A 23,436-nucleotide genomic window follows, 5' to 3' on the forward strand; every position below is an offset into this window, starting at 1 on the left:
AATTAGAGAAAATTAAATGAAAAGGTGTGACCCACTCTCGGTGTAAAACTCTATAAAAATTATAAGATGAGGGGTTTTTTATTTAATGTAAATGTAAAATAATCTATTTTCTTATAAAATAAAGCATGTGACATTTATGTAAGTATTGGATCAATTGTACCACTTATTTTGGCTTCAAAGTAAGTGGATAATAGAACGATATAAAATACAATTCAAATAGCATTATGACCACTTTTAACATTTGCACGCATGAAGGATTCCACAAAATTCATCTAAAAGCTAAATCAATAGTTATTAGTAATTAAGTTATATACAAAGTTGTCAAATCAAAAGTTGTGCATTAAAAAAACATGTAGTAGGTAAGGTACATTTTTTGTGCATATATATATATAACTCAAAAAAGAATTATGTTTACACTGTCATGTACTTATAAGTATGACAAAGAAAATCATTACAATTTTTAAATTTTGAAACGTGTCATTCTAATTTACATTAAAGTTTTTGAATTAGAGATCAAGCCGGAATCTCATGATAGATAAGTTCAGAGATCACTTATCAACAACTTGAGTTAAATATGAGACTAAGCAAATGGTCAAAATCTATTGCATCATTAAGTAGCTTAGGATTCAAAATTACTATAGTAGCTCTTGGTACTCTTCCCCTAGTTTAATTACAAATTGTTCTTTAAATTGTTTTATTATTAGTTGAAAGACTTTAGATTATGGACATAATTAAATATTATCAACAAGAAAAAGAATGAAAAAATAATTCAATTTATTATCATCAAGTGCTTTAATAAATATATATTTTAATATAATTATACTTAATTAGGATATTATATTTTTTATGTTTCAGAAAGTTAAAAAGTAAAATATTGAAGATAAAAAATTAACTTTATTATATTCTATTAGTTATAAAATTTATTTTATTACATATGCATTCTTATTAAATTATAAATGATAATAAAATTTATTATATTTATTTATATATATTAATTATTGTATAATAAAAATATCTAAAACGATATCTAAAACAGTTTGATCAATATCTAAGAAAAACTAAATTCCTATTGAATGAGGAGGAAAGAGACATTTCATTTTTCCTCTAATGTTTTTAGCTTTAAACAAGAGACGTTAATAGTTTTTGGTCCCCATGTAATAATAATAATTTCTTCCAGTTTTGCAAAAGTAAGAGTACTTTTGCAAATTTTTGTTTTTGAGACTGCAAAATTTCTATTTGAAGCTCTTTTATTCGGCAGGCGAATATTCACACTTGGAAATCTTTGGACCTATATTACATCATCTTATTGTTTAGGTAAAAGGTGATATTATTCATCCTGCCTATCTATAGGCGAGACTATTATTTTTGCCTCATATTTGAGCATTTGTTTACCTCAGAAACAGTGAATATTTTGCACAAATTGTAATGTCTAGTGGTGTCTGCTAGAAAATAAAGACTAAATTTTCTTGAAAATGTTGAAATCTAAAATTTTCATTGGGCAAGACAACTTCTAGTTGGCTTTGGCTACGGTGCAACCTATTTGCATTGGCAGCCTTCACCATTTGCATGGCATCCCATCCCATGGGCATGAATAGTGTCAGTGTCAGTCTTTATTGTACGCACTCCTCAGTCCGTTCAACAGGTACTGACAAACTGCCTCGTTCGCTCATCATCTAAAAAGAAAATTAAAATATATATTTAATATCTTTTCCAAACTTTCTTTCTCTATGATTTTCCAATTTGTTTGTTCCATAATTTTTTTTTAAAAAACATTCACCTAAGCTAAAAGCATATTATTTTACAATTATATTTTTAAATCAAAACTAATAAAATTAATTATTATTTCTTTTATACTAAAGTAATATTATATGTAATTTAAATTTTTGATAAATGTATTAATTTTTTAAATCTAAATAATTTTAATTTTTTATAAATCTATCAAATTTTTTTAATATCTTATTTACTAAAAATAATTTTTTTTTGGCTATTTATATTATTTAATAATTTTATTTTTAAACTAAAACTAATGAAATCAATTATTATTTCTTATAAGACTAAAATGATGTTATATATGAAATTAAATTTATAAATATTAAATAAGATTATTTTATCTCTGTTTTATTATGCAAATTGAACTTTTATTTATAAAGTTCATTTATTTTATTATTTGAAAAATAGGAAAAAAAACTATAAAAATCAACAATCATAAATTATTAATAACCATTAAATATATAAAATTACATCTAAATCTTCACTCAATCCTCCGAAGCCTTGTTGTATTATGTTAAGAAAGTTTTGACTTGATATTACTATTCAGGTGACACTTTTATTTAAGATGCCTAAAGTATCCACAACAATTATTTGATTTAATTTAATTATTTTATTTACAGAATTTGATAAAACTATTTTATCTTTTTATATTTAATTTAAATGAATTCAGAAACAACACATTTCTTTGTTTAATTAAAATGAGCATTTATTGTTTGCAATTAAAATAATTTTTATTTAAGTGAATTTATTTAATGTTTATGCTATCTTTTATTATTTTATCAATTCTATTATTTTCTAGATTATCTTTATAAATTATTCAACAAAGATGTTTTTACTATTTTAATGTATTTTAGACATATATTGTATATTAATAATCTTGTAATAGTCTTCTTTTAAAGGAATTTAGAAACAACACATTTCTTTGTTTAATTAAAATGAGCATTTATTGTTTGAAATTAAAATAATTTTTATTTGAGTGAATTTATTTAATGCTTATGCTATCTTTTATAATTTTATCAATTCTATTATTTTCCAGATTATCTTTATAAATTATTAAACAAAGAAGGTTTTACTAATTTAATGTATTTTAGACATATATTGTATAGTAATAATTTTGTAATAGTCTTCTTTTTCTTCACTCTTCACACTTCTTCTTGTTAAGTTTAAAAATTATATTAGAACTTAATTCTAATTCATCGAGAGAGACTAAAAATCAAAATTGTAACAATTATAGAAAATAAATCTAATTATAGAAATCTCACTTATAAAAATTATAAAATAAATAGATATAAAATTATATAAATTAATTTTCTCTTTTTTAATATTTATATAAGTTAAAATTATAAAAACTATTTAATCTTATTTACAATGTATATATTAAAAATAAATTAATTAATTAAAATAACATCTCACAAAATTAAATAGAAGAATCCTCCACAATATTTTTTACCTTTAAAAATAATAAAAGTTTATAATTATAAGTATTTATACAAATAAGAGAAGAGGAAAAAAGTTTAAATAAATGTACTATAAAAATTTGATTTTACTTGATAATTTTTTTAATGAGTATTGAATTTTTTATGCACAAATATTACTTTATAGTAATTTATTGTATTTTTTATGTACAAATATTTCTATTTTATTTTTGTTTCACATGATAGATGTTAATAAACTATGATGTTTTTCTCTGAAATGTAATGTTTTCTTCATTTCTTTAATACAAAAATACCCATTTTTCCAATTTCCTAAACAACATTCAGCACATTACGAGGTAACAGTTTATGATAAATGATTCGCAGGCCCTTTTACTTTTTATCTATAAAACAAAGAAATCCAAAGTCTCAAAACATATATGTAGTTGCAAAAATTCGAATCGTAACACTTGGTAACAAGGAAAACTTTGAAATTTCTTTCACCTTTCACACTAAATGTAGAACTTCCATGTACCAAATTCAGACAAACAAAGGGAATGAAAATTTAAATGAACAAAGACTTACCTATGAATGCAAAGAACCCAACAACAAGCGCTAAAATGGCACCCAACGGCGAGAACGATGACGCCAAAACTCAGCAACAGCGAGACAGACGAAAATTCACCCAGCAAATATGATAGGAAAATGACTTCGGCTCTGTTGATACAGACTCCACGAAAAATGGCGGGACGAGCAGTTATGATTTTGGTTGATATTAATTGTAAAAAGCTGGCGGGATATCCTATTGCTTGTTGGACAAGCTGGATGGCGGAGGAGATGGCAGAGGGCGGCGTCGGACAACATACAGCGCAGTGGAAGGGACCTTTGTACTTGCGCCTGCCGTTTGTACCTGCGCCTGCAAAGTAAGGTTGGAGTCATCGGAGAAAGGATGGAGGAGAGGCCCGGCCGGTGCAAATATGTTGCACCGTAGCTGGTGCCAAACGAGAGTTGTTGCCGCAGTTAAGAAAGGTATCAGAATCAAATTTTTTATATTTTTGTTTTAATCTTCACGACAATTCACACTTCCCTGACGCCATGACCTAAAACAACGTTTGTATAGTTACTGTTTAATGTGACGGCCTGCAGATTTTTCCTGGATCAGTAACGGGCTTCCTAACTTTTAATAAATGATGATATAGTTTGCAGGTAGAATTTAGCCGGATTTGTTTTTGCATGCGGAACATTCCTCCGGTTTGACGCTTCTAGTTTTCATATAAATAAACAAATTTACACATGCAAACTTTCCCTGCTACCATGACAAATGTCGGTTGGAATGTTTAAATATCAGCCACCTGTGAAAGGCACAACAAATAGCGTGTTTTGGGATCTGGAGTAATCTACACTAGCCATGCACAACAACATGGGAGTTCATAAGATGCCTCGCCACTGCAACATCCAAGTTATAAAGGTACCAACACACAGTCATCTCCATTCATTCCTCCCAAATCTCCTCGAAAGCTCTGTTACGATTAGGTAAGTTATATGCTCTTCATCTTCCTGTTTGTCATGTTGTTTGTTTAGTTCACAAGAAGTAGTGATGATGTGGATATCAAGCTAGAGCAAGTTATCACTGCCAATCACGTCACGGCCTGACTCGAGATTATTTTGATGAATGAGTTTTCAAAAGATATAGTCTTATCAACTTAGCTTAGGAGATATTTGTTTTAGATTGTAGTGTAAGATTATGTACACAAATTGACTCATGCCAAACTTTAGAGCCTTGTAATATGTACTTTCATTAGTAGACGATTGTGATAAAACTATTGAGAACCCTGTCAAAAAATTAGAACATATGAAATGGTAAATGCAAGGGAACATAAAAGAATCTCTTAGAAATGGTTGGCAAATGGGTTGTCAAAGCCTTGTGAAAATCCTCCTCCACTTCATTCATTGACCACCGATTAAATCGTTTTGCAGGCATCCGACTTTGCAGATATAGATTTGTTGTGATTGGGTAAGTTCCAGTATATCCATTCCTCCCAGTTTCCCTAACGGATTCGTTGTGACTGCGTAAGTTCTCTTTTTCATCAAACCTTCCTGCTTATTTGTTCTATAGGAAAAATATATAAGAACATGACACGATTATATCTATGTTATGGAGATGATCATTCTCATTGTTATTATCGTCTCTTTTTGTGTCTTACAAGACTATTGATGTTAATGTTTGTCACTAGATGTAGCTTTCATTTATGTAATTGATGATTTATTTTGCCTTGAACAGCCTGTCCTAAGTTTGGACTATCAGATAAATGATTGGCTTAACCAATTATTCAGTTTATACAATTTCAATGCGAGATTGTATATCATTTATGAGTTTATTTATTTCATACACAGCTTTTGCCTTGTGAAATTTAACCCTAAAATGTTCTCCAGAAGTTTTGTCACCAACTTCATCTGCCATTGCAGCAACTGCCTGAAGGGCTGCTAACTAAAGCCCACCAGAATAGGCACTGGCACTAGAAACAGACCATGCATCATACATTTGATCCGAAAAACCTTCATTTTCTATCATTCCATCTCTGTCTCTGTCAAATTGGTCCATGTAAGCCATTGCACTGTAAACGGAAGGCCAAACAACACAGGCAAATGATTTGTCGCCAGTTGCAACCACATCCCTGTAAATTTGCAGAACAAATTTGGGGTTGAGATCTTTCCATCTACTAGAATCATGAACATTGTAAACATTCACTTCAAACCAGGGATAATTGAGTCCAAGATCATGCGATACTGCACCTAAGACCTTTCTGACACCCCAATCACCTTTAAATATAAATTTCACTTTCTCTGTATCATGCATCAAAACAGCAGCAATGAAGTCCCTCTGAATGTTGAGCTCAAGTTTTGGAAACAGCATAAGCAACGCAAAGGATGCATAGAAATGCACATCGTAAGTATTCCACATTAGGTGCTCAACTCCTTCTAGGTAGAGAAACTGGCCTACATTCTCCTCTTTCTCATCTAGTAAAGATGGTCCATAAGCTGAATAGGATGTCACTGAATTGCGCCTCTCAGACAATATTGTTGTTATTTTATTTAAAACTTTTGTTGTTGTTAAATCCCCTGCATTGCTAACCGTTCTAAGGGAGTCTTCATCATCATTCAGTATTTTCTTAGATTGGAGATGGTTGTCAAATTCTACATTTTCAACTGCTAACTCATCGTGCACCTTTGTACTATTGTTATTCTTTCCCTTAAGAGAAGTCATTTTATTTGATGAAGGTCTTTCTGTGACATATTTAGTGTCCTTGGGTGGAGATATATCTAGATCTAATACATTTGTTTCTCATATTTCAAAAAAGGATCTCCATTTATGGGTTCGGAGAGTGTAATTCCTATGGTTGCCTTGGCATGCCATCATATTTCCAGGACTCTTGTGATTTGTGATTCATGTTAGGCTTCCCATCATTGCTTTCCCTTATCATTTACGCATGTTGAGACATATTGTGGTGACAATAGCCATCCCACCTAATTACTTAGCTGAAACTTTGTACATGTATCAGCATCTTGAAGCAATGCATCTGCACCATTCATATAACCATCATGGATTTTAAGGCATAGAATAAAGAAAATGAATGGACAATCCCTGTTGCCATGCATAATTCTTGTATTTGTATAACCATGTATCCTGAAAAACTTGGATTTTATTCGATAAACTACCTTTTCACTATTAGCTATTCTAAGACTTTGAAAGCTGAAGAAATAATTAAATTTTGAATGTTATGTTTCCTCCTACCTTGATATGAAATTTACAATGTAGGAAAATTAATGTACTATTAAAACCCTAGAGTCAATTTATGCCAATACTTTGACAGCATATGTACTATTGGTGATTTGAAAACATCAGAATATATATATATATATATATATATATATATATATATATATATATATATATATATATATGTAATATAAAAAATACACTAGAATAATATAATAAATAATTCATGTAAAAAAAAACAAAATATATAAAATCATGATAGATATATATGAGCATGAGAGAGATATATGAGTAAGAATCTAAATAGAAATAATAAAATACAAATGAGTTTTATACAATCGATTTAGAGTTAAGGTTTTTGGTACAATTAATGCAAGACTTGTAAATGATATTAGGGTTCGATTTAGAATGATTGTCCAATCAAGAATAGAATTATGCTTATGATTAAAAATATTAGGGATAATGTTTAGTCATAATAGGCTTCCACTATGTTCGGTCACTAAGGCGGGTTAGTGTTTGGTCATAATAGGCTTCCAATATTCTCGGTTAGGAGGACAATGTAATCAACTTGTAAGCAGTTTAGTCGCAAATTTCCTAGCATAGGCTCGATTTTTTATAGGTTTCAAGAAAGACAATTTTAAGAACGGGTGACTTACACAATGAAATCAAACAATAGGAGAATTAAATAGAGTTGGAAAGCTAAATAACTATTCTTCAATTAAACATACAAAGATTCATGCTTATATTTATGAAAAATTACTATTTGAATCTTTTTAAAATAAATGCTTCCATTTATTGGAGTATAAAATATGGTAGAAGATAGAGTTCTCATAGTTTGTAATAAATATAAAATTACATTATATAGTAGATATAAATTAATAAACTTGTAAATTAATATAAGATATAGTATAAGATCACGTTCTTGTGGTTGAGAATAAACATAAAATTAGGTTATATAATAGATGGAAATTATTAAACTTACTTATAAGCTCACAAATTTGATTTAGAATGTCATCATTATGTATACAAAAATAATTTCATTGGGCTGACATCTACATATATATAGAGCTATATCATGATTTCATGACATTATAAAGACTAAAGATATATATTCTTCCTACCACTCATAAAATTCACATGCTAAATCTATATTCCTCATATCACACAAATACTGTAATAAAGATCAAGAAGGGGGGGATATAGGAACAAGAGATAAAAGCTTCGAGATTATACATCTAATAGGGTTATAATCATATTTGATCATTTCATTTCATTTTTATGCCAGGAAAAATGGCACTCAATCAGGAGTCTAATGATGTGGTTACGATCTCTGATTCCACATCTAGCAAGATATCAGCAAAATCCAATAGTAACACATCACCACAAAGTTCAGTTGGCTCCATGTCAGATGAATCACTACTTTTCATTAAAGATAGTATGAAGAACATGACAGGTGAATTTTCAGAAGCTTGTCAAAACATCATTGAGAAATTAAGGATGGAATGCATAAACCTCGACCTTTTGGAAGACCATGATTTGGAGGTGCTTCGTGATGCAAAGGACATATGTAATATGACTGCCTCAATCATGAATGTATTTTATAATAATGCAAAAGAGAGCTATTATGCTAGGCTCTATGGAGTAGAGGGGACAGAGTATTTAAAGCAGACACTTCTTAGCTACTTGAATGAAGTGTGGAGGCCATGATCATTGGATACTTGTTCTACCAAGCACCAACACTGGGATGATGTGAATGTGCATATATCTTGTATTCAAACTATTATATACATAATGATTGTTTGCATGATGCTCCATACACTTCCCTAAATGTACATATTATCTCTATCATTCGGTGGTTGTAAAACCATGTTGTACTATTTATACATTTATGCATTTGTACATGCAACTTTGATATGTGTTATATACTAATCATTTTTGTAAAACCATGACGTGCTATTTATAGTCCATACAATTGTAATGGTGACATTGTACTCTCCCATAGAGCTCGTATCCATTGTATGTTCTTTTTGGATGCATCTACACTTGCGATTGTAATGGGATCATATTGAGTATAGGTTTTAATAAGCACGATTTGGAAATTCATTTACACATCATGCAACTCCTTACCTAAATATTAATTTAAACAATCATTCTACACATATAAATAACATAAACTCATGGAATATTGAAATAGACATTGTAGCTCATGCATACATCATATCATATATATTTGATATATACAAGAATATGAGTTATCTTAACTTTGATGAACTATTGTACTTGACTTTATAGGCCATGTATACCTGAATATCACACATATCGTATATAAAAGAATATTAGTGATGTGAATTAAAAATATGTATAAACAATACACTTATATGACTATTAGGTACCATTCATTATTTGACAAAGTGTCACTCATAGTGAGATCATTATATTTATACTAGAAATATAGATCATCAATATAATTGTAGTATTGTTAGATGCCAACTAGGAATTAATCATATAACAAACGTGTCTACAAAAGTGGGATAAATGAATGCTGCCAATGTTGATTATTTAGAGTGAAGCTCCAACTATAAATGGTGTAGAGTGTTCCTAGACTTATATCTACTCAAACATAGATTATGACTTTGGAATTTACATAAATACCAAGAGCGTACCAAATGGTAAGGCCATTAACATTAGATATTCTAGAGGAGTTGTTAATAATGTTGATTGTTTAAGTCTATGTTATATTCCACTTGTGATTTCTCTAAAGTGTTTCCCAAATAAATATCTAAGTAAGCATAGACTCTAACTTTTGCAGATAAACTAGGGGTGTTGCAAATAATGGATCCATTAACAATAGGTGCTGTGAAATTATTGTACAATGGTAATGCAGCTCTAGCACTGACAGTACAAGTATTCTCAATTGAACAAATTGGAAATGAACTTGAAGATACTTTGTGCTATAGGTTATACATATCTGACGGCATTCACAAACATCGTGCAACACTACCAAAGAAATATAACAAATATATATTGTTTGAGGACATCAGAGTTGGAAAAATTGTTCGTTTAATAGAATATAGTTGTTCGAAATCGACCAAAATGCGGCGAGTACATAATTTTACCCTATTTTTCACAAGAACTATTTTATTGTGTTTACAACTATTTGATTTACAAACTCTTACATCTAAATTTTTAGGTGGATCATAATAATGGAGCTAGAGATTGTTCACACAAAACACGTAACTATTGGGAGCCCAACTGCTTTAGATATAGACAATTGTGATAAGAAAGCTGTACACATGGTAGATGCCACATCATCAAAATAAAAAATAGGAGTCTCTCCTACGACAACCATACACAAGCCACCTAGACTCCTGGGTATAGCGAGCCCTAAAGTAAACAATGAAATGCCCACCATATTGATGCCTATTAAAGATTTAAATCCATATCAAACAAGGTGGCATATAAAGGCTCATGTAACTACAAAGAAAGATATGCACCATTACATCAAGGATAATAAACATGGCCAAGTGTTTAGTTTTGATGTAGTAGATAATGAAGGCACCAAAACTTGAATCACCTACTTCAATGACATAGCAAGCATCCATTATGATAATATACAAGTTGGAGCTATCTACACAATAGCTTGTGGTATCGTGAAAAGTGCTAATAGATTTTATAATAAGCTCAATAGTGAACTAGAGATAACCTTGATGTCAGATTCAAAGGTTTCCTCCTGTGGAGATGATCCATCTATCCCTATGCACCAAATCACTTTTACACCAATTGATAAAATTATTCAAATGCCAACCAATATGGATGTTGATCTTCTTGGAATTGTTTTCCATGTACAAGAAACCTCAACAATTAAAAGAAAAGATGGAAAAGAGTTCCCTAGACGTACCATCACTATGTTGGACATGTCTCGTACTACAATAGGTATCACATTGTGGGGTACAACTACTGAGCGAGAAGGTGCAGATCTTCAAAAAAAGTATTACCTCCAAGAAATTGTAGTTCTTGCTATAAAAAATGGGAGAACATCTAAATTTAATGGAAGGGTTATAACTACCCTAAGTAACACATCTTTGCTGATAAACCCTGCAATACCAAAAACTGAACAATTGAAGCACTGGTATGAGGAAAACATCACCAACCTCCACACAGCCTCAGGACAACTCAATCTCGCATTGTTTCCAACTGCACAAATGACAATTAGTGATATTAAACAACATGGATTGACAACATCTCAACAATTCTAGTGCATTTTGAAGGCAACACTAATATTTCTCAATAAAGAGAAATTTTGTTACTCAGCTTGTCCTAGAATAGTTAACAATAACCAATGCAAGAAGGGACTAGATAAAAACAAATGATATGGAGTGGTATTGCCCAAAATGTGAACAAGTCGTCACTCAATGCAATTACAAGTACATAGCTCAGCTAAAATTGCAGGATCATACAGGTGAAGTATGGGCTTCTGCCTTCGATGAAGCTAGGACACAATTGATGGGCATGTTAGCAAACATTTTGTACAACCTTCAATTTGATGACACTACTGATAAGAGTACGGAACAATGTATAAGAGATGTTCAACACAAAAAATATGTATTCACAATCACATGTGCACATGAGATGTATAATGATGAAGAACGCATAAAGGCAACTGTTACAAAAGTATCTCCAATAGATTTCACATTAGAGAGCAATACATTGATCGAAAGGATTGTAAATATGTGTACTATTCAACCACTCAACCAAGAAGGCCAGTAGATTACACCATCCAAAGACAAAAGGACACGAGGGAAAATGCAAAGGTGTACTCCAATGTTGTCATGTGTATATTATGCATACATCTGGAAAAAAAATATTGCCATGTAGATATTAAGCATATCTATAAGAAATTGGATTAGGAATGTACATGGTACAAGTATATAATGGTAACATCAACATAATGTACTGTGAAGAAGAATATCATGTATTCTTCACGTTAAAAAAGAACTCTATATGATGTTGGGCCAAATTCAATATCAACATAATATGTTTATATATGCATATAATACACAATAGATTCTACATAAAAGCTAGTATATGTACATACTACTCATCTATATGAAATATTAAGATAGTGATCTTATACATGAATATGATGTACTCTATAAAGGAAAATAGAATACCTATCCTATCTTGATGTTAAGAACAGGTAAGGCAAACACAATCTATACATTCTACAGTTCCATGACCATATATTTCTGCTCTAGTAACCGTGTATCACTAAATAGTGAAAATATCGTGTTGTATCTTGTAAGACACTAAATAACAAGAGGAAATGCTCTTATAGGTAACAAGCATTAGTACTGAATCTCGAATTATTAGGCACTCCATGATACAAGTGTAAGAATCTTTCATAAGGCACACAATAAGCTCATTTTTTGATATTTGAAACTGCCAAGACATACGTAGTAGATATTGACGTGCTTATAATGTCGTATACACTACATGTTGCCAAGTTTAGACATCATTACTCTAACAAATGTGAATCAATAAACATTTAAAACATATTGTTATATCTTGCCATTGACTAATTAACATAAGGAAATGTGTTTTTTTTAGATGGAAAACATTAATATTGAAGGAAGTGAAGTGACATCAAATCAATTGCCACTAAAGATACAGAAAGCGCTTGAAAGGAACTGAGCTTACTATGCTCGACACAAAGAAGAGATATCAGAACGTCGAAAGAAAAAAAGAATACAAAAACAACAATCTGATCTTACACATGGGGCTTAGTTACCTCCTCCAATAAGTAACTCACAAATTGGGAAAATGCAAGAAGGTGCTGAACAAGATGATGCTCAAAGGTTACAACATTGTAAATGTAGTCATAACTACTACATCCACCACAAAGAAGAATTGGCCTGGAAAAACCATACACGGTACAAACAGAATCAACCAATGGAACCTAAAGGTTTGATGGAAGATTTCACACCTCTAGATGTATCATTCAATAGTAATTCTAAGTTCATACTTGCAATGGAAAATTTTTGACGTCAGTTAGATGCACTTTCTCAACAACATACATGCACCACATGTAAGGAACGATACCTAGGAATAAATGTACACCTCTCACATAGTAATGTTATATGTAAGAGGTGTTCTAATGAGAAGGGTATTCATAGGTTTTCAGCACTCAACAACATGGACCCAGGTGACCAACCAATTGTACTAAAAAGATTAACCCAGGTAGAGGACATATTGATTGCTAGGGTGGCTCCAATATTACAAGAAAACATGCCATGTTGGCCAATATAAATATAGTGGACATACAATCAGCTTTCCACAAGATATTCAAGCCATTGCCAAGATATTACCACGACGAGTCGACGAGCTAGATATTTTAATAGTACATAGAGAACACACAGAAGGGTGCACATATGATTGTTATGTGAAAAGAAGCCATGTTAGAGATGCACTACAATACAAATTACAGAATGATCCATATTATCATGATGTAATTGTAAGTGAAGAAAATTTATCTTAGCTTCCTGATGAAAATACGAATATATTAGGATCCCTACACACAATTGACATAGAAAATGAGATGACTACAATAGCTGATCGAATAGGCTTGGATGATATTGAGGATGAACTGCTTCCAATCCAAACCTCCTCACTTATACCTAAGTTTCCAATTAAGCAACGTGAACTATACAATTTGAAAAGGGAGCTTGATCTACAAGATGATGCAGAAGACATCATATATTGGCCTAATATAGATTCATCTCCTATAAATGAGTATAATACTGAAGGACTACTAGATTTAGCATTTCCAGCCCTATTCCCTAATGGTGTTGCACTTCCATTGCAACCACGAATACAAAGAGTATACATGCATGAATATGCAGTTCATTTAATAAAGTACCAAGACCAAAGGTTTGGAAGACACCCAAGATTTTGATATTTTGTTCACAATATGATGATGCGTCATCGTACTCAGAGCATAGCTGCAGTTTTTTTTGAAAAAGAATGCTGAAGAAAACATCCTGACGACTATAGAGGATCTATCTATGCATCTAAAAAAACTCCCAGATTCACAGTTGGCAGAAGAACTTATGCATTTTGGATCTACAATGCAAGGTACAAGGCCATTTTGGAAGAAATGTTGCACAAACTTGACAAATATGATCAACCAACTTGGACCACCTACCTTGTTCTTTACATTGAGTGTTGCAGATATGAAATGGCTATATTTACAAATATTATTCAAGGACAACATAAATATAGGTATGCTAACAAATAAACAACAATTAGACAATGTGATTAATAATCCACATATTGTTGCACTATACCTACATCATAGGTTCACAATATTTTGAGAAGTGATTAAAAAGCTCCTCGGCGCAATAGATTGGTGGTATAGAACTGAATGGCAACATCGAGGAACTAAACACATACATGGATTTATTTGGATGCCAAATGCACCAAATATGGATACACTGGATTGGAAAAACAACATGGAAGTTGAACCTACTAGAATTTTTTTTGATGTGTGTGTTATTGCCTGGAATCCACGAGATGCGTGCCTTCGCAATAATATGGTATATCGTTCTCCCTCAGATGATCCTTTTCTTCTAAACATAGCTGAGATCTTTTCTACAGATATTTCTCATGATTACGAAGAATTGGTGAACCGAGTTCAAAGACACACAAAATGTACTGAGCATACATGTCTACGCAAGAAAGGAAACAAAGTCACTTGTAGATATAAAGCTCCTTGGAAAGAGAAAGATGTATCCACACTATCACGCGATGAAATTGGAAAAGTACAATATGAACCTGCAAGAAATGATGATAGGTTAAATATACATAATGCAATGATGCTATCGATTTGGAGAGCAAAAATAGATTGCCAACCTGTCCTTTCATGGGCTCTCGTCTTGAAATATATTGCCAAATATGCAGCAAAGGCAGAAAAACGATCTGAGACATGTACTGAAATGCTCAAAAGAATATCTATAACATAGAAGCTAGATGACTCAGCCATGTCTACATATCGTACATTCTTATCTGAAGTTATTGTTGAACGTGATATTGGAGCACAAGAAACATATCATATGTTACAAAAACTATCACTCATTGTTTGCAGTAGAGAGTTTGTAGCATTAAATGTTGGATGAAAAGTGCTTCATCGAATAATAAAAGAGCCAAGAAATGTTCAAATTCAACCTAGTTACCTACATTCCTACATGAATACATTGAGTTTAATTGAATCTACAAGATCTTACTCATATGTTGCAAATCGGAAAGGATGCAAATGGAAAGCATGAGAAAAGATGGCTATTGTCAATGCTCATCCAAAATTTTATAAAATCCCACATATCAAATTCGAACATTTTGAAACATTTTGTTGGAGCGAGTTACTCTTATATAAGAATTTTCGTAGTATAGAAGTAGAGATAGGACTCACAAAAGAACAAATAGGTATCAAATGAATACTATAGGTTACACTATGTGGCATGTAAGTCACGCTAATGATGTTGGGAATAACCCTGAGGATGAAGATGATAATGAAGAAGAAAATGAAGGTAATCAAGATACAAATGATGTGTTGGGTGCATGTGAATGGGAACTTTTCTCACAAATGGGACCATTATGCACTACGGTACTTGATGAATTGAATATGCTCGAAAGGCATGAATTTGACATAAACAATAATTGGGACCATAGTACTATCCCACCATTTCTACATGCAAATGCAACACAATTCATATATAACAATAAGACTAGTGGTTATTTTAATACCATAGTGATGGTGTCCACCAATGCCCAGGATACATTGTCTCCTGAGTAAAGACTAGCCCTTCAAATAATTATGGAGCATGACCAGAATCAATCACATGAACCATTACATATGATTCTGTAAGGCACAAGAAAATCATATCTAATTGCATTCATAAAAGAAATTTTCAATAAGAAGGCACACCAAAAAGGGGTACAATTACTCCTGCTAGCTCCCACGAGCGTTGCTGCATTCAATATAGGTGCTACAACTATACATTCAAAGCTTAGGATTCCTATTAAGGATATACAACCACTACAAGGTCAAGCATTAATATAATTCTAAGAAGAATTAAAATATATCAAGTACATTATTATTGATGATATGAGCTTCTTGGGTCCAAAACTCCTACTAAAAATTGATACCCGATTACGAGAGGCCTTTCCTCATCGACAACATGTCCATTTTGGTGGAGGGTATGTGCAGGATCATGGTGTGCCAAAAAGTGGTGATGTGAAAAAAATAGAGTTTGAACACGTCTAAAAGCGCTTCAAAATCTGCTCTGACTTTTTTCCACCTATCCAGGTACCAAGCCTAGAAGGAAAGGCTGAGCCTTATCGAATATTCGATCTAATATCAGATATTTGATTTAACATCGGATATTCGATTTAACATCAGATATCCGATATACATGACATTATTATTATAATATAAAAACATTATATTATAACAGTATAATACATTATAATATAATATTATTAAATATAATATTATTATAATATTGTTATTAAATATATAATATAATATTATAATAATAATTATTATTATACTATAATATAATAATAATAATAATAATATATTATAATTTATAATATAATATTGTTATTAATTATATAATATAATATTATAATAATAATTATTATTATACTATAATATAATAATAGTATTATTATAATATTATAATCGTATAATATTATACTATAATAATAATATTATATTATAATGTATTATATTATAATAATATAATATTTGATATTATAATATATTGTAATGTAATATAATATATATAATATAATATAATAATATTATTATATTATAATAATATAATAATATAATAATATAATATAATATTTTATATTATAATATATATTAATGTCATATAATATATATAAAATATAATATAAAAATATATAAAATATAATATAATATAACGTTTCAAAGCTATATGTTATATATCTTATATATAAAATATAACGGGCGATCGGATATCCGATATAATATCGAATATTCGATATTATATCGGATATCCGATACTTGCGGCATTACATTTAAAAAAAAGAACAGACTCGCGGGCCCTTATTTCTCACATTTTGGGGGCCAGTATTGATGTGCGACCGGATATCAGTTATAAAATCGGATATTGGATATTGAGGTATGGTTTTTTTTTTTAAACTCGTTTTTAATCTAAATTCGATAGATTTTAGCATGATTTTTTTTGTTTTAGTTGAATCTAGGGTTTTTTTGAAAAAAAAAGTTAAAATTAAGGTTTTTTTTTTAATATATATTACATTTTGCAATTCAATAGGAATGGTTGATCAGAATGATGACATTGAGGCAGGGAATAATATTCCTCGTAACCCCCCACCAAATGATCCAGTACCTCCACAAAACCGTCCACCAAATGATCCTCTACCCCCTCAAAACCCTCATCGAATCGAGGATTTGATAAATGAAAATCTCACCAAGTTGAGAGGTTTGCATAGAACATATAATAATGTACCCGCATTGGCTCCTATGTTATCCACGTTAAACACCATAGTGGATAACATTGAAACCCTTACAAACCAACAAAATGTTGCTCTTCATTGGCGTGATCAAATGCACGAGATGTTTGATGATGGTTTGGATTATGATGAGGTTGCGGCCCTCAACATAAGCAAAGACAATTTGGCTAACCTTTTTGCGAACCCGAAAATGGGTTTACCAGTTGACCCAAAAAAATCCAAACTATTGATTAAATGGTGCACAAATGATGCAATACATGCAAACTTTTGGGATTGTTGGTGGATGGTCTTTGATATCCCTCCACATGGCAATTTAGACATACCATTTTATTTCCTTAGAAAATTAAATGCTGAATTTGTGTTGAAACTTAAAGTGAACTATTGGAGCATGAAGCCCAACATGGGCTTAGGACTAGGAGCTCCTTAGGATAGACCCTCTTCCTAGCAGAAGAAAGCTGGCACTTTTGTCCCCCCCATTGATATCTCCCCTCCTCCTCGAGTGCATCATCCAGATATTATGATAGAGGCTAGCTCTCAAAGTATCAGATCCATTCATAGGCTGAGTAGCCTAATGATATCTCAGGCTAGGTCAATCCTGCCTCCTCGTGTTGATGATGTTGGTGCCAGTTCATCATCAGCTAGCTCATCACATGTTTGTGTGCCTCACACTTGCATTACGTGCAAGAATATTTGCCTAGGTCCCATAGGTGATCTTCCTGAGTATCATTTTGTATTAGACGAGGATACACCAGACACACACACATAGGCTACAGACCCTGATGCGAGAGAGGAGGGGAATGCAGAGGCATGGATTCCTTTGGTGTCGGTACGTGTATACATTTTTTTTTTATGACATATGTGATTTAAAGTCAATTTTTATAATAAAGTAATTTTAATTTTTAAGCCATATTGACTTTTATATGTATGTGATCTTCATTCACGTTTAGTTGATGACCGAGGAGGAGCTCAGACAGATTGATGATGCCACGCTCTCGGCCATTTCATTTGGCCTTGAGACATCTACGGTACATTATGTTGTGTTCACATTTTTTTTTCTATTTGATATTGTAGCATATATGGTTGCTAATCTTTCTTTTATCTTGCAGGTAGCACCTGTCCCAGAGGGACAAAGTGCGGAGGGTGAGCCAGCATGCACTGACAATGGAAAGGTAATTAGGCGCTTTCTATTTGATTAAATATCGATGCATTCTTGAAACATTTTTGTGGTAATTCCATTTAATTACATTCTTTATTGTATATAGGGCGTCGCTACTGGTGATGAACCTATACAGATTTTGTATCGTAGACCATTAGGGATTTCCATTCACACTGAGAGCCCCATTTATTATCCTTATCTTCATAAATAAATTCAAAACTGATTTTCGTGATATTAACAACTACTATTTTGAATCTCATAGGAGACTCCTAGTGCACATGAGGTCTGACAGGAGAGTTATGTAGATTTGATGATGCGGCCACTCACTCCTAAGGAGGAGCCTACACTAGTAAGTTGTAGTTTGAATTCATGATTAGATATGTTATAAATTTAGCATGCTATGAATTATAATGTTATAGTTTAAATTGTAGATTCATCTAACAAAGGTATTTGAACATATACAGCCCACAATTAGAGAGGTACCAGCATTGCCGAGGGCATACGAGAGGACTCCTGACCAGTGCAGGAGGTCGACAAGAGAGGTATTTATTATGAAATTTTGATAGTATTAATCTCCATTACAAAAAAGATCATTATGCATTTGAGTAATTCAATGTTAGATCATAGAATCATATAAATTTAGTAATCTAACTTTGGCTTTTCCTTTTTTGTTTATGTAGGAGGCATCCGATCCACCTAATGTAGCAAAGAGGTTGCATTTTGATCATCCACCAGCACCCTAGGATAGTATAGTTGTCGTAGGATGCATCATGAGACATTTTGAGATGGCATATGCCACATTGTATACAGAAACATTGATATTATACACATTCTGATGGCATGATCAGCCACATTTTGTATATGGATCTATGTATTTTGATATATATTTGAGTACTTTGTCTATGGATACATGATCTTTGATATATATTTGTGTAAAATTTTGTCTATGGATACATGTATTTTGACATATATTTTTGTCATTTATGTGCACAATGATATACATATTAATTTAGTATCTAGTATTGTTCAATTTATCATGGATCATGTGTCATGCCCTAAATTTTACTAGTAAAAACACAACAATTTTTTTTTTGTAGCTTATGAAGTCTCATAAGAAATTACATATTTTAAAACAAAGTTATCATTGAATAGGAGTTCAAGACTCACGTGGATAGTGTCATCTGGTTGTAACATTTTAATCACAGGTGGTTTTCAAATAGATTGGATGATAGTCTAGTTCAAGTTAGCATCACGAGTCAAAAGAGCAAGTTCAAGATACAACACTCATAAATTAGTGAGGTAATTCATATCCTAACAAGCCTCTGATACTAATATTCTATTAAGGTTTGTCGGTTGTATCATATGGACTAGGTCGTGATTCTAGCATGTAAGGGAAGGGGATCAGAATTACTTATTATCCTCATTACCAATGTACACACATTCATTAATCATTACAATATATATTAATGTGACAATTACTATATGGCGTGGAAGTGTAGTATATCTTAATCGATTAAACACATGTATCTAGAGAATTTAGATTTAATACTCATCATATGAGCACCCTTAGTCAAATAAGAAAATGTACACTTATCTACCACACTGTATTGGATCTAACCATTGGAAATTAGAAAATATATGCCCCAAAGGTAGCTTCGAAGTCTACATGATGGAGAAGGGGCCACTTGTATTTATAGTATCCATCATTCAACACATACTATACACAACTTATGGAATAAACAATTTGTTTTATGTGCCAAACGTGTATCATGTGCTTGCATCCATATCTTACTGGTTACAGGTCCTCTCGAAGATTGGACCAATACTGAGTCATTTTCTCCCTCTTTACTCTATTTAGTCATCCTTATGCATTCTATCAACATTGCTTCCTCACCAAACTAGCACTCACTACAGTTTCCTAAACACAAAAATTACTATTTCAATACATAAATTAAACTCACTCTAACAAAAGACAATTATTAACTATCTAGCTCATCAACTACTAACTAATCTAGCTACATTACCATGCTTTTACATTTACTATTTTAATTACTATAATTACTATAGTATTACATTTACTTTTTACATTATTACATCTAATTATTCAACATAAGCTTACTTTCTCACTATCAATATTATTATTATCAAAGCATGTTAAGATTCAAAGTAGTTTCATAGTACGAATTAGTAAGCAAATAAAATGAGAAACTCTTAGTAAGTCTAAGGGCCAATTCAAAGTACTTAACTCAATAATAATTCACGATCAGTATTTAAAGACATCCTACTACATCATCATCCTACTACTTTGATATTCTACTAATATCTTCAATCGAATCCACAACATTCATTATCTAACTAACATTCCCTCAAGCCAAATATAAAATTCACTTGACATTAAATCCAACATCTACACAGGTTTGTCATGCATTCAATTCTATCTAGTAACTCTTATCTATCAATGTGCTTTATTGACTAGATAAAACTAGATTTGAGTTATTATTTTAATCCACCATCCATCCTTATCCTTGATTCTCCAATCCCATCATCCCGAAAACTTACTTCATATTAACCCTATTATATCTACATCCAACTATCCTAATTTACAGTCTTAACACTAATTTAATTAAACCCTCCATACTTAACATCATGTTCAATTATATATGCATTCTTGTAAACTTATTTATTTCATTTAATTTATTTTCCTATATTGAGCTTTTCCATTACCATATGGTTTAATTGTTACATGTTTCTAAATGAGCCCCTTGATATAAACATTACCCTTAAACTAAGTTCAAATACACTAAGTGTCATTATCCTCTACTCAAGACTTGAAATGATTAAATAATTATCTGATAAAAATAAAAACAAATCTAAAGGGTGAATCTCCTATCTATCTTAAATCCTCATCATTCCCTAACTCTTACCAAGGCCACATTTCTTCCTACACGTGGTCCCGACAAGGTCCCACGTGGGTCATGTGCAGAATTTTGACTAATCCAAGCCTTAGGACATCTTTTTCCCATCCCTTCAATCAGCAATCCTAATGTGAAAGGTCATATTAAATGTCAACTTGACATTCTCCTAAGTACAAATCCCTTGGGATTGCTATCCCACTCCCCCTTAATTTCAAGTCGACTACCTATGCTTGGGAACATGTGACCACTGCTGCAAGGAGGGGATGACTAGTGCATAAGACAAGGATGTGACATAAACCCTTTCTCCTATGCACCCAAGTATATTAATGGGGATGAAACCCCTTTTCAAGGAAGCAAGCTCAAGGATAAAAGTTTTGACATGACATGTCAGAATGAATGTTAGATTTAGCAATACGCCTTGGGGAGTGGAGAAAACTTTTTGCATTATGATGACTTAGGAAATGTTGGGGGCTACTCTAGAAGGGCAGTCAAGATCAATCTTGGCTTTTATTGAGTGCATGTGATATGAACATAAAATTTTCCTTCCAAATTATTGAGTGCACAACAAGATTGTAAGCAATCTACTAAGTTTTAAATTTATACAATCAATGGTATCACATAACATCTATAGATTGTTATTATTAACTAATCATTTACAATACCACAAGGAGAAAACTTTCTTTCACATTTTCAAATGATAACAATGATGTCAAAGTAAATCTATGACTCATACCAATGCTTTCATAAAAATATAAACTCCAAATGAAACATGCATATACAACCTTATCAATCATTTCCTCTACACGTACATTAGGTAACAATGATACAATATCCTTCCATCACAATGGGTCAACATAAGGGACTTTTCAAAATCATAAGGAACATGAACATTGAAAGATATGGACAATGAGTAGCATGAACATTGTCCAACATGATCATTGAGAACGTGAACAAGTTGGTGAGTCCTCCTTCACGAATGAGGGCACAATGTCAAGTTTTCTCAACCAACATCAATCTGCAAGATGATCATTCCAAGCCATTTCCATTGCTCCCTTGGACACAAATCTGCATATGCAACACAACAAAATAACAAGGACCATGGGTGCTTTCCACCCAACCATAGGCCTAAAAGAGACCACCCCCGTGGTAGGGAACAAGGCTCAAACTGGGATACACATACAATCTTTCAATGCCTAAACATTACATTTCAAACTTGAACAATTTCGCCTCAAGGCTATTTCACAATGGCTTCACATATGGAACCATAAACATAGGGTGAAGGTGTGTTCTAAAATGGAGACTTGCCACACCAAACCATATCTGCAATAAACAATTTTCATGCCCTCTCGAGGCTATCATAATTCAAAAAATTTCATGCCCTCTCGGGGCTATCATAAATCAACAATTTAATGCCCTCTCGAGGCCTCCACATTTCCTCCTCCAAACCCACTACCATCATCTGTAACTCCTCAAACTTCCTTTCTACACCATACTTTCCTTATCACCCCCAAAAAGATATGAATGGTTATGGCATACAATGGATAATACAACACCCATAATACAACAAGGAAATAGAGGAAATCCAAACCTCATACTCACAATAATCCACACAATACAACAAGATGCACAATGGTGTCACACTAATCTACATGGAATGAACACCATTCAAGCACTCACATGAATGCTACTCCACAATGCAATGCAATGCATACTCCATTGATAAACTCCACACTTGCATATTTGCTTAACCATGCTAAAAGAAAGAAATGGAAAAGAAGCAAGTTTTAGATATCAACCTTGGTCCAAGCTAGGGTAAGGATAGTTGTAGTAGAGCTCCCCTAATCTCCC

At 32.0% G+C, this 23,436-nt stretch overlaps 1 protein-coding gene across 1 annotated transcript; it reads right to left on the reverse strand.

Annotated features, from left to right (window-relative positions):
* Positions 1 to 5,670: 5,670 nt before the first annotated feature.
* LOC149569595 (uncharacterized) lies at positions 5,671 to 6,447 on the reverse strand. The gene has a single exon (XM_089816947.1). It carries the CDS (start codon positions 6,445 to 6,447, stop codon positions 5,671 to 5,673), a length of 777 nt encoding a protein of 258 aa, XP_089673073.1.
* Between the last annotated feature and the right edge of the window lie 16,989 nt (positions 6,448 to 23,436).

The sequence above is a fragment of the Cupressus sempervirens genome, chromosome 3 (assembly GCF_028749045.1).
Source record: "Cupressus sempervirens isolate cs-2001-9-10 chromosome 3, ASM2874904v1, whole genome shotgun sequence".
NCBI classification, from domain to species: Eukaryota; Viridiplantae; Streptophyta; class Pinopsida; order Cupressales; family Cupressaceae; genus Cupressus; species Cupressus sempervirens.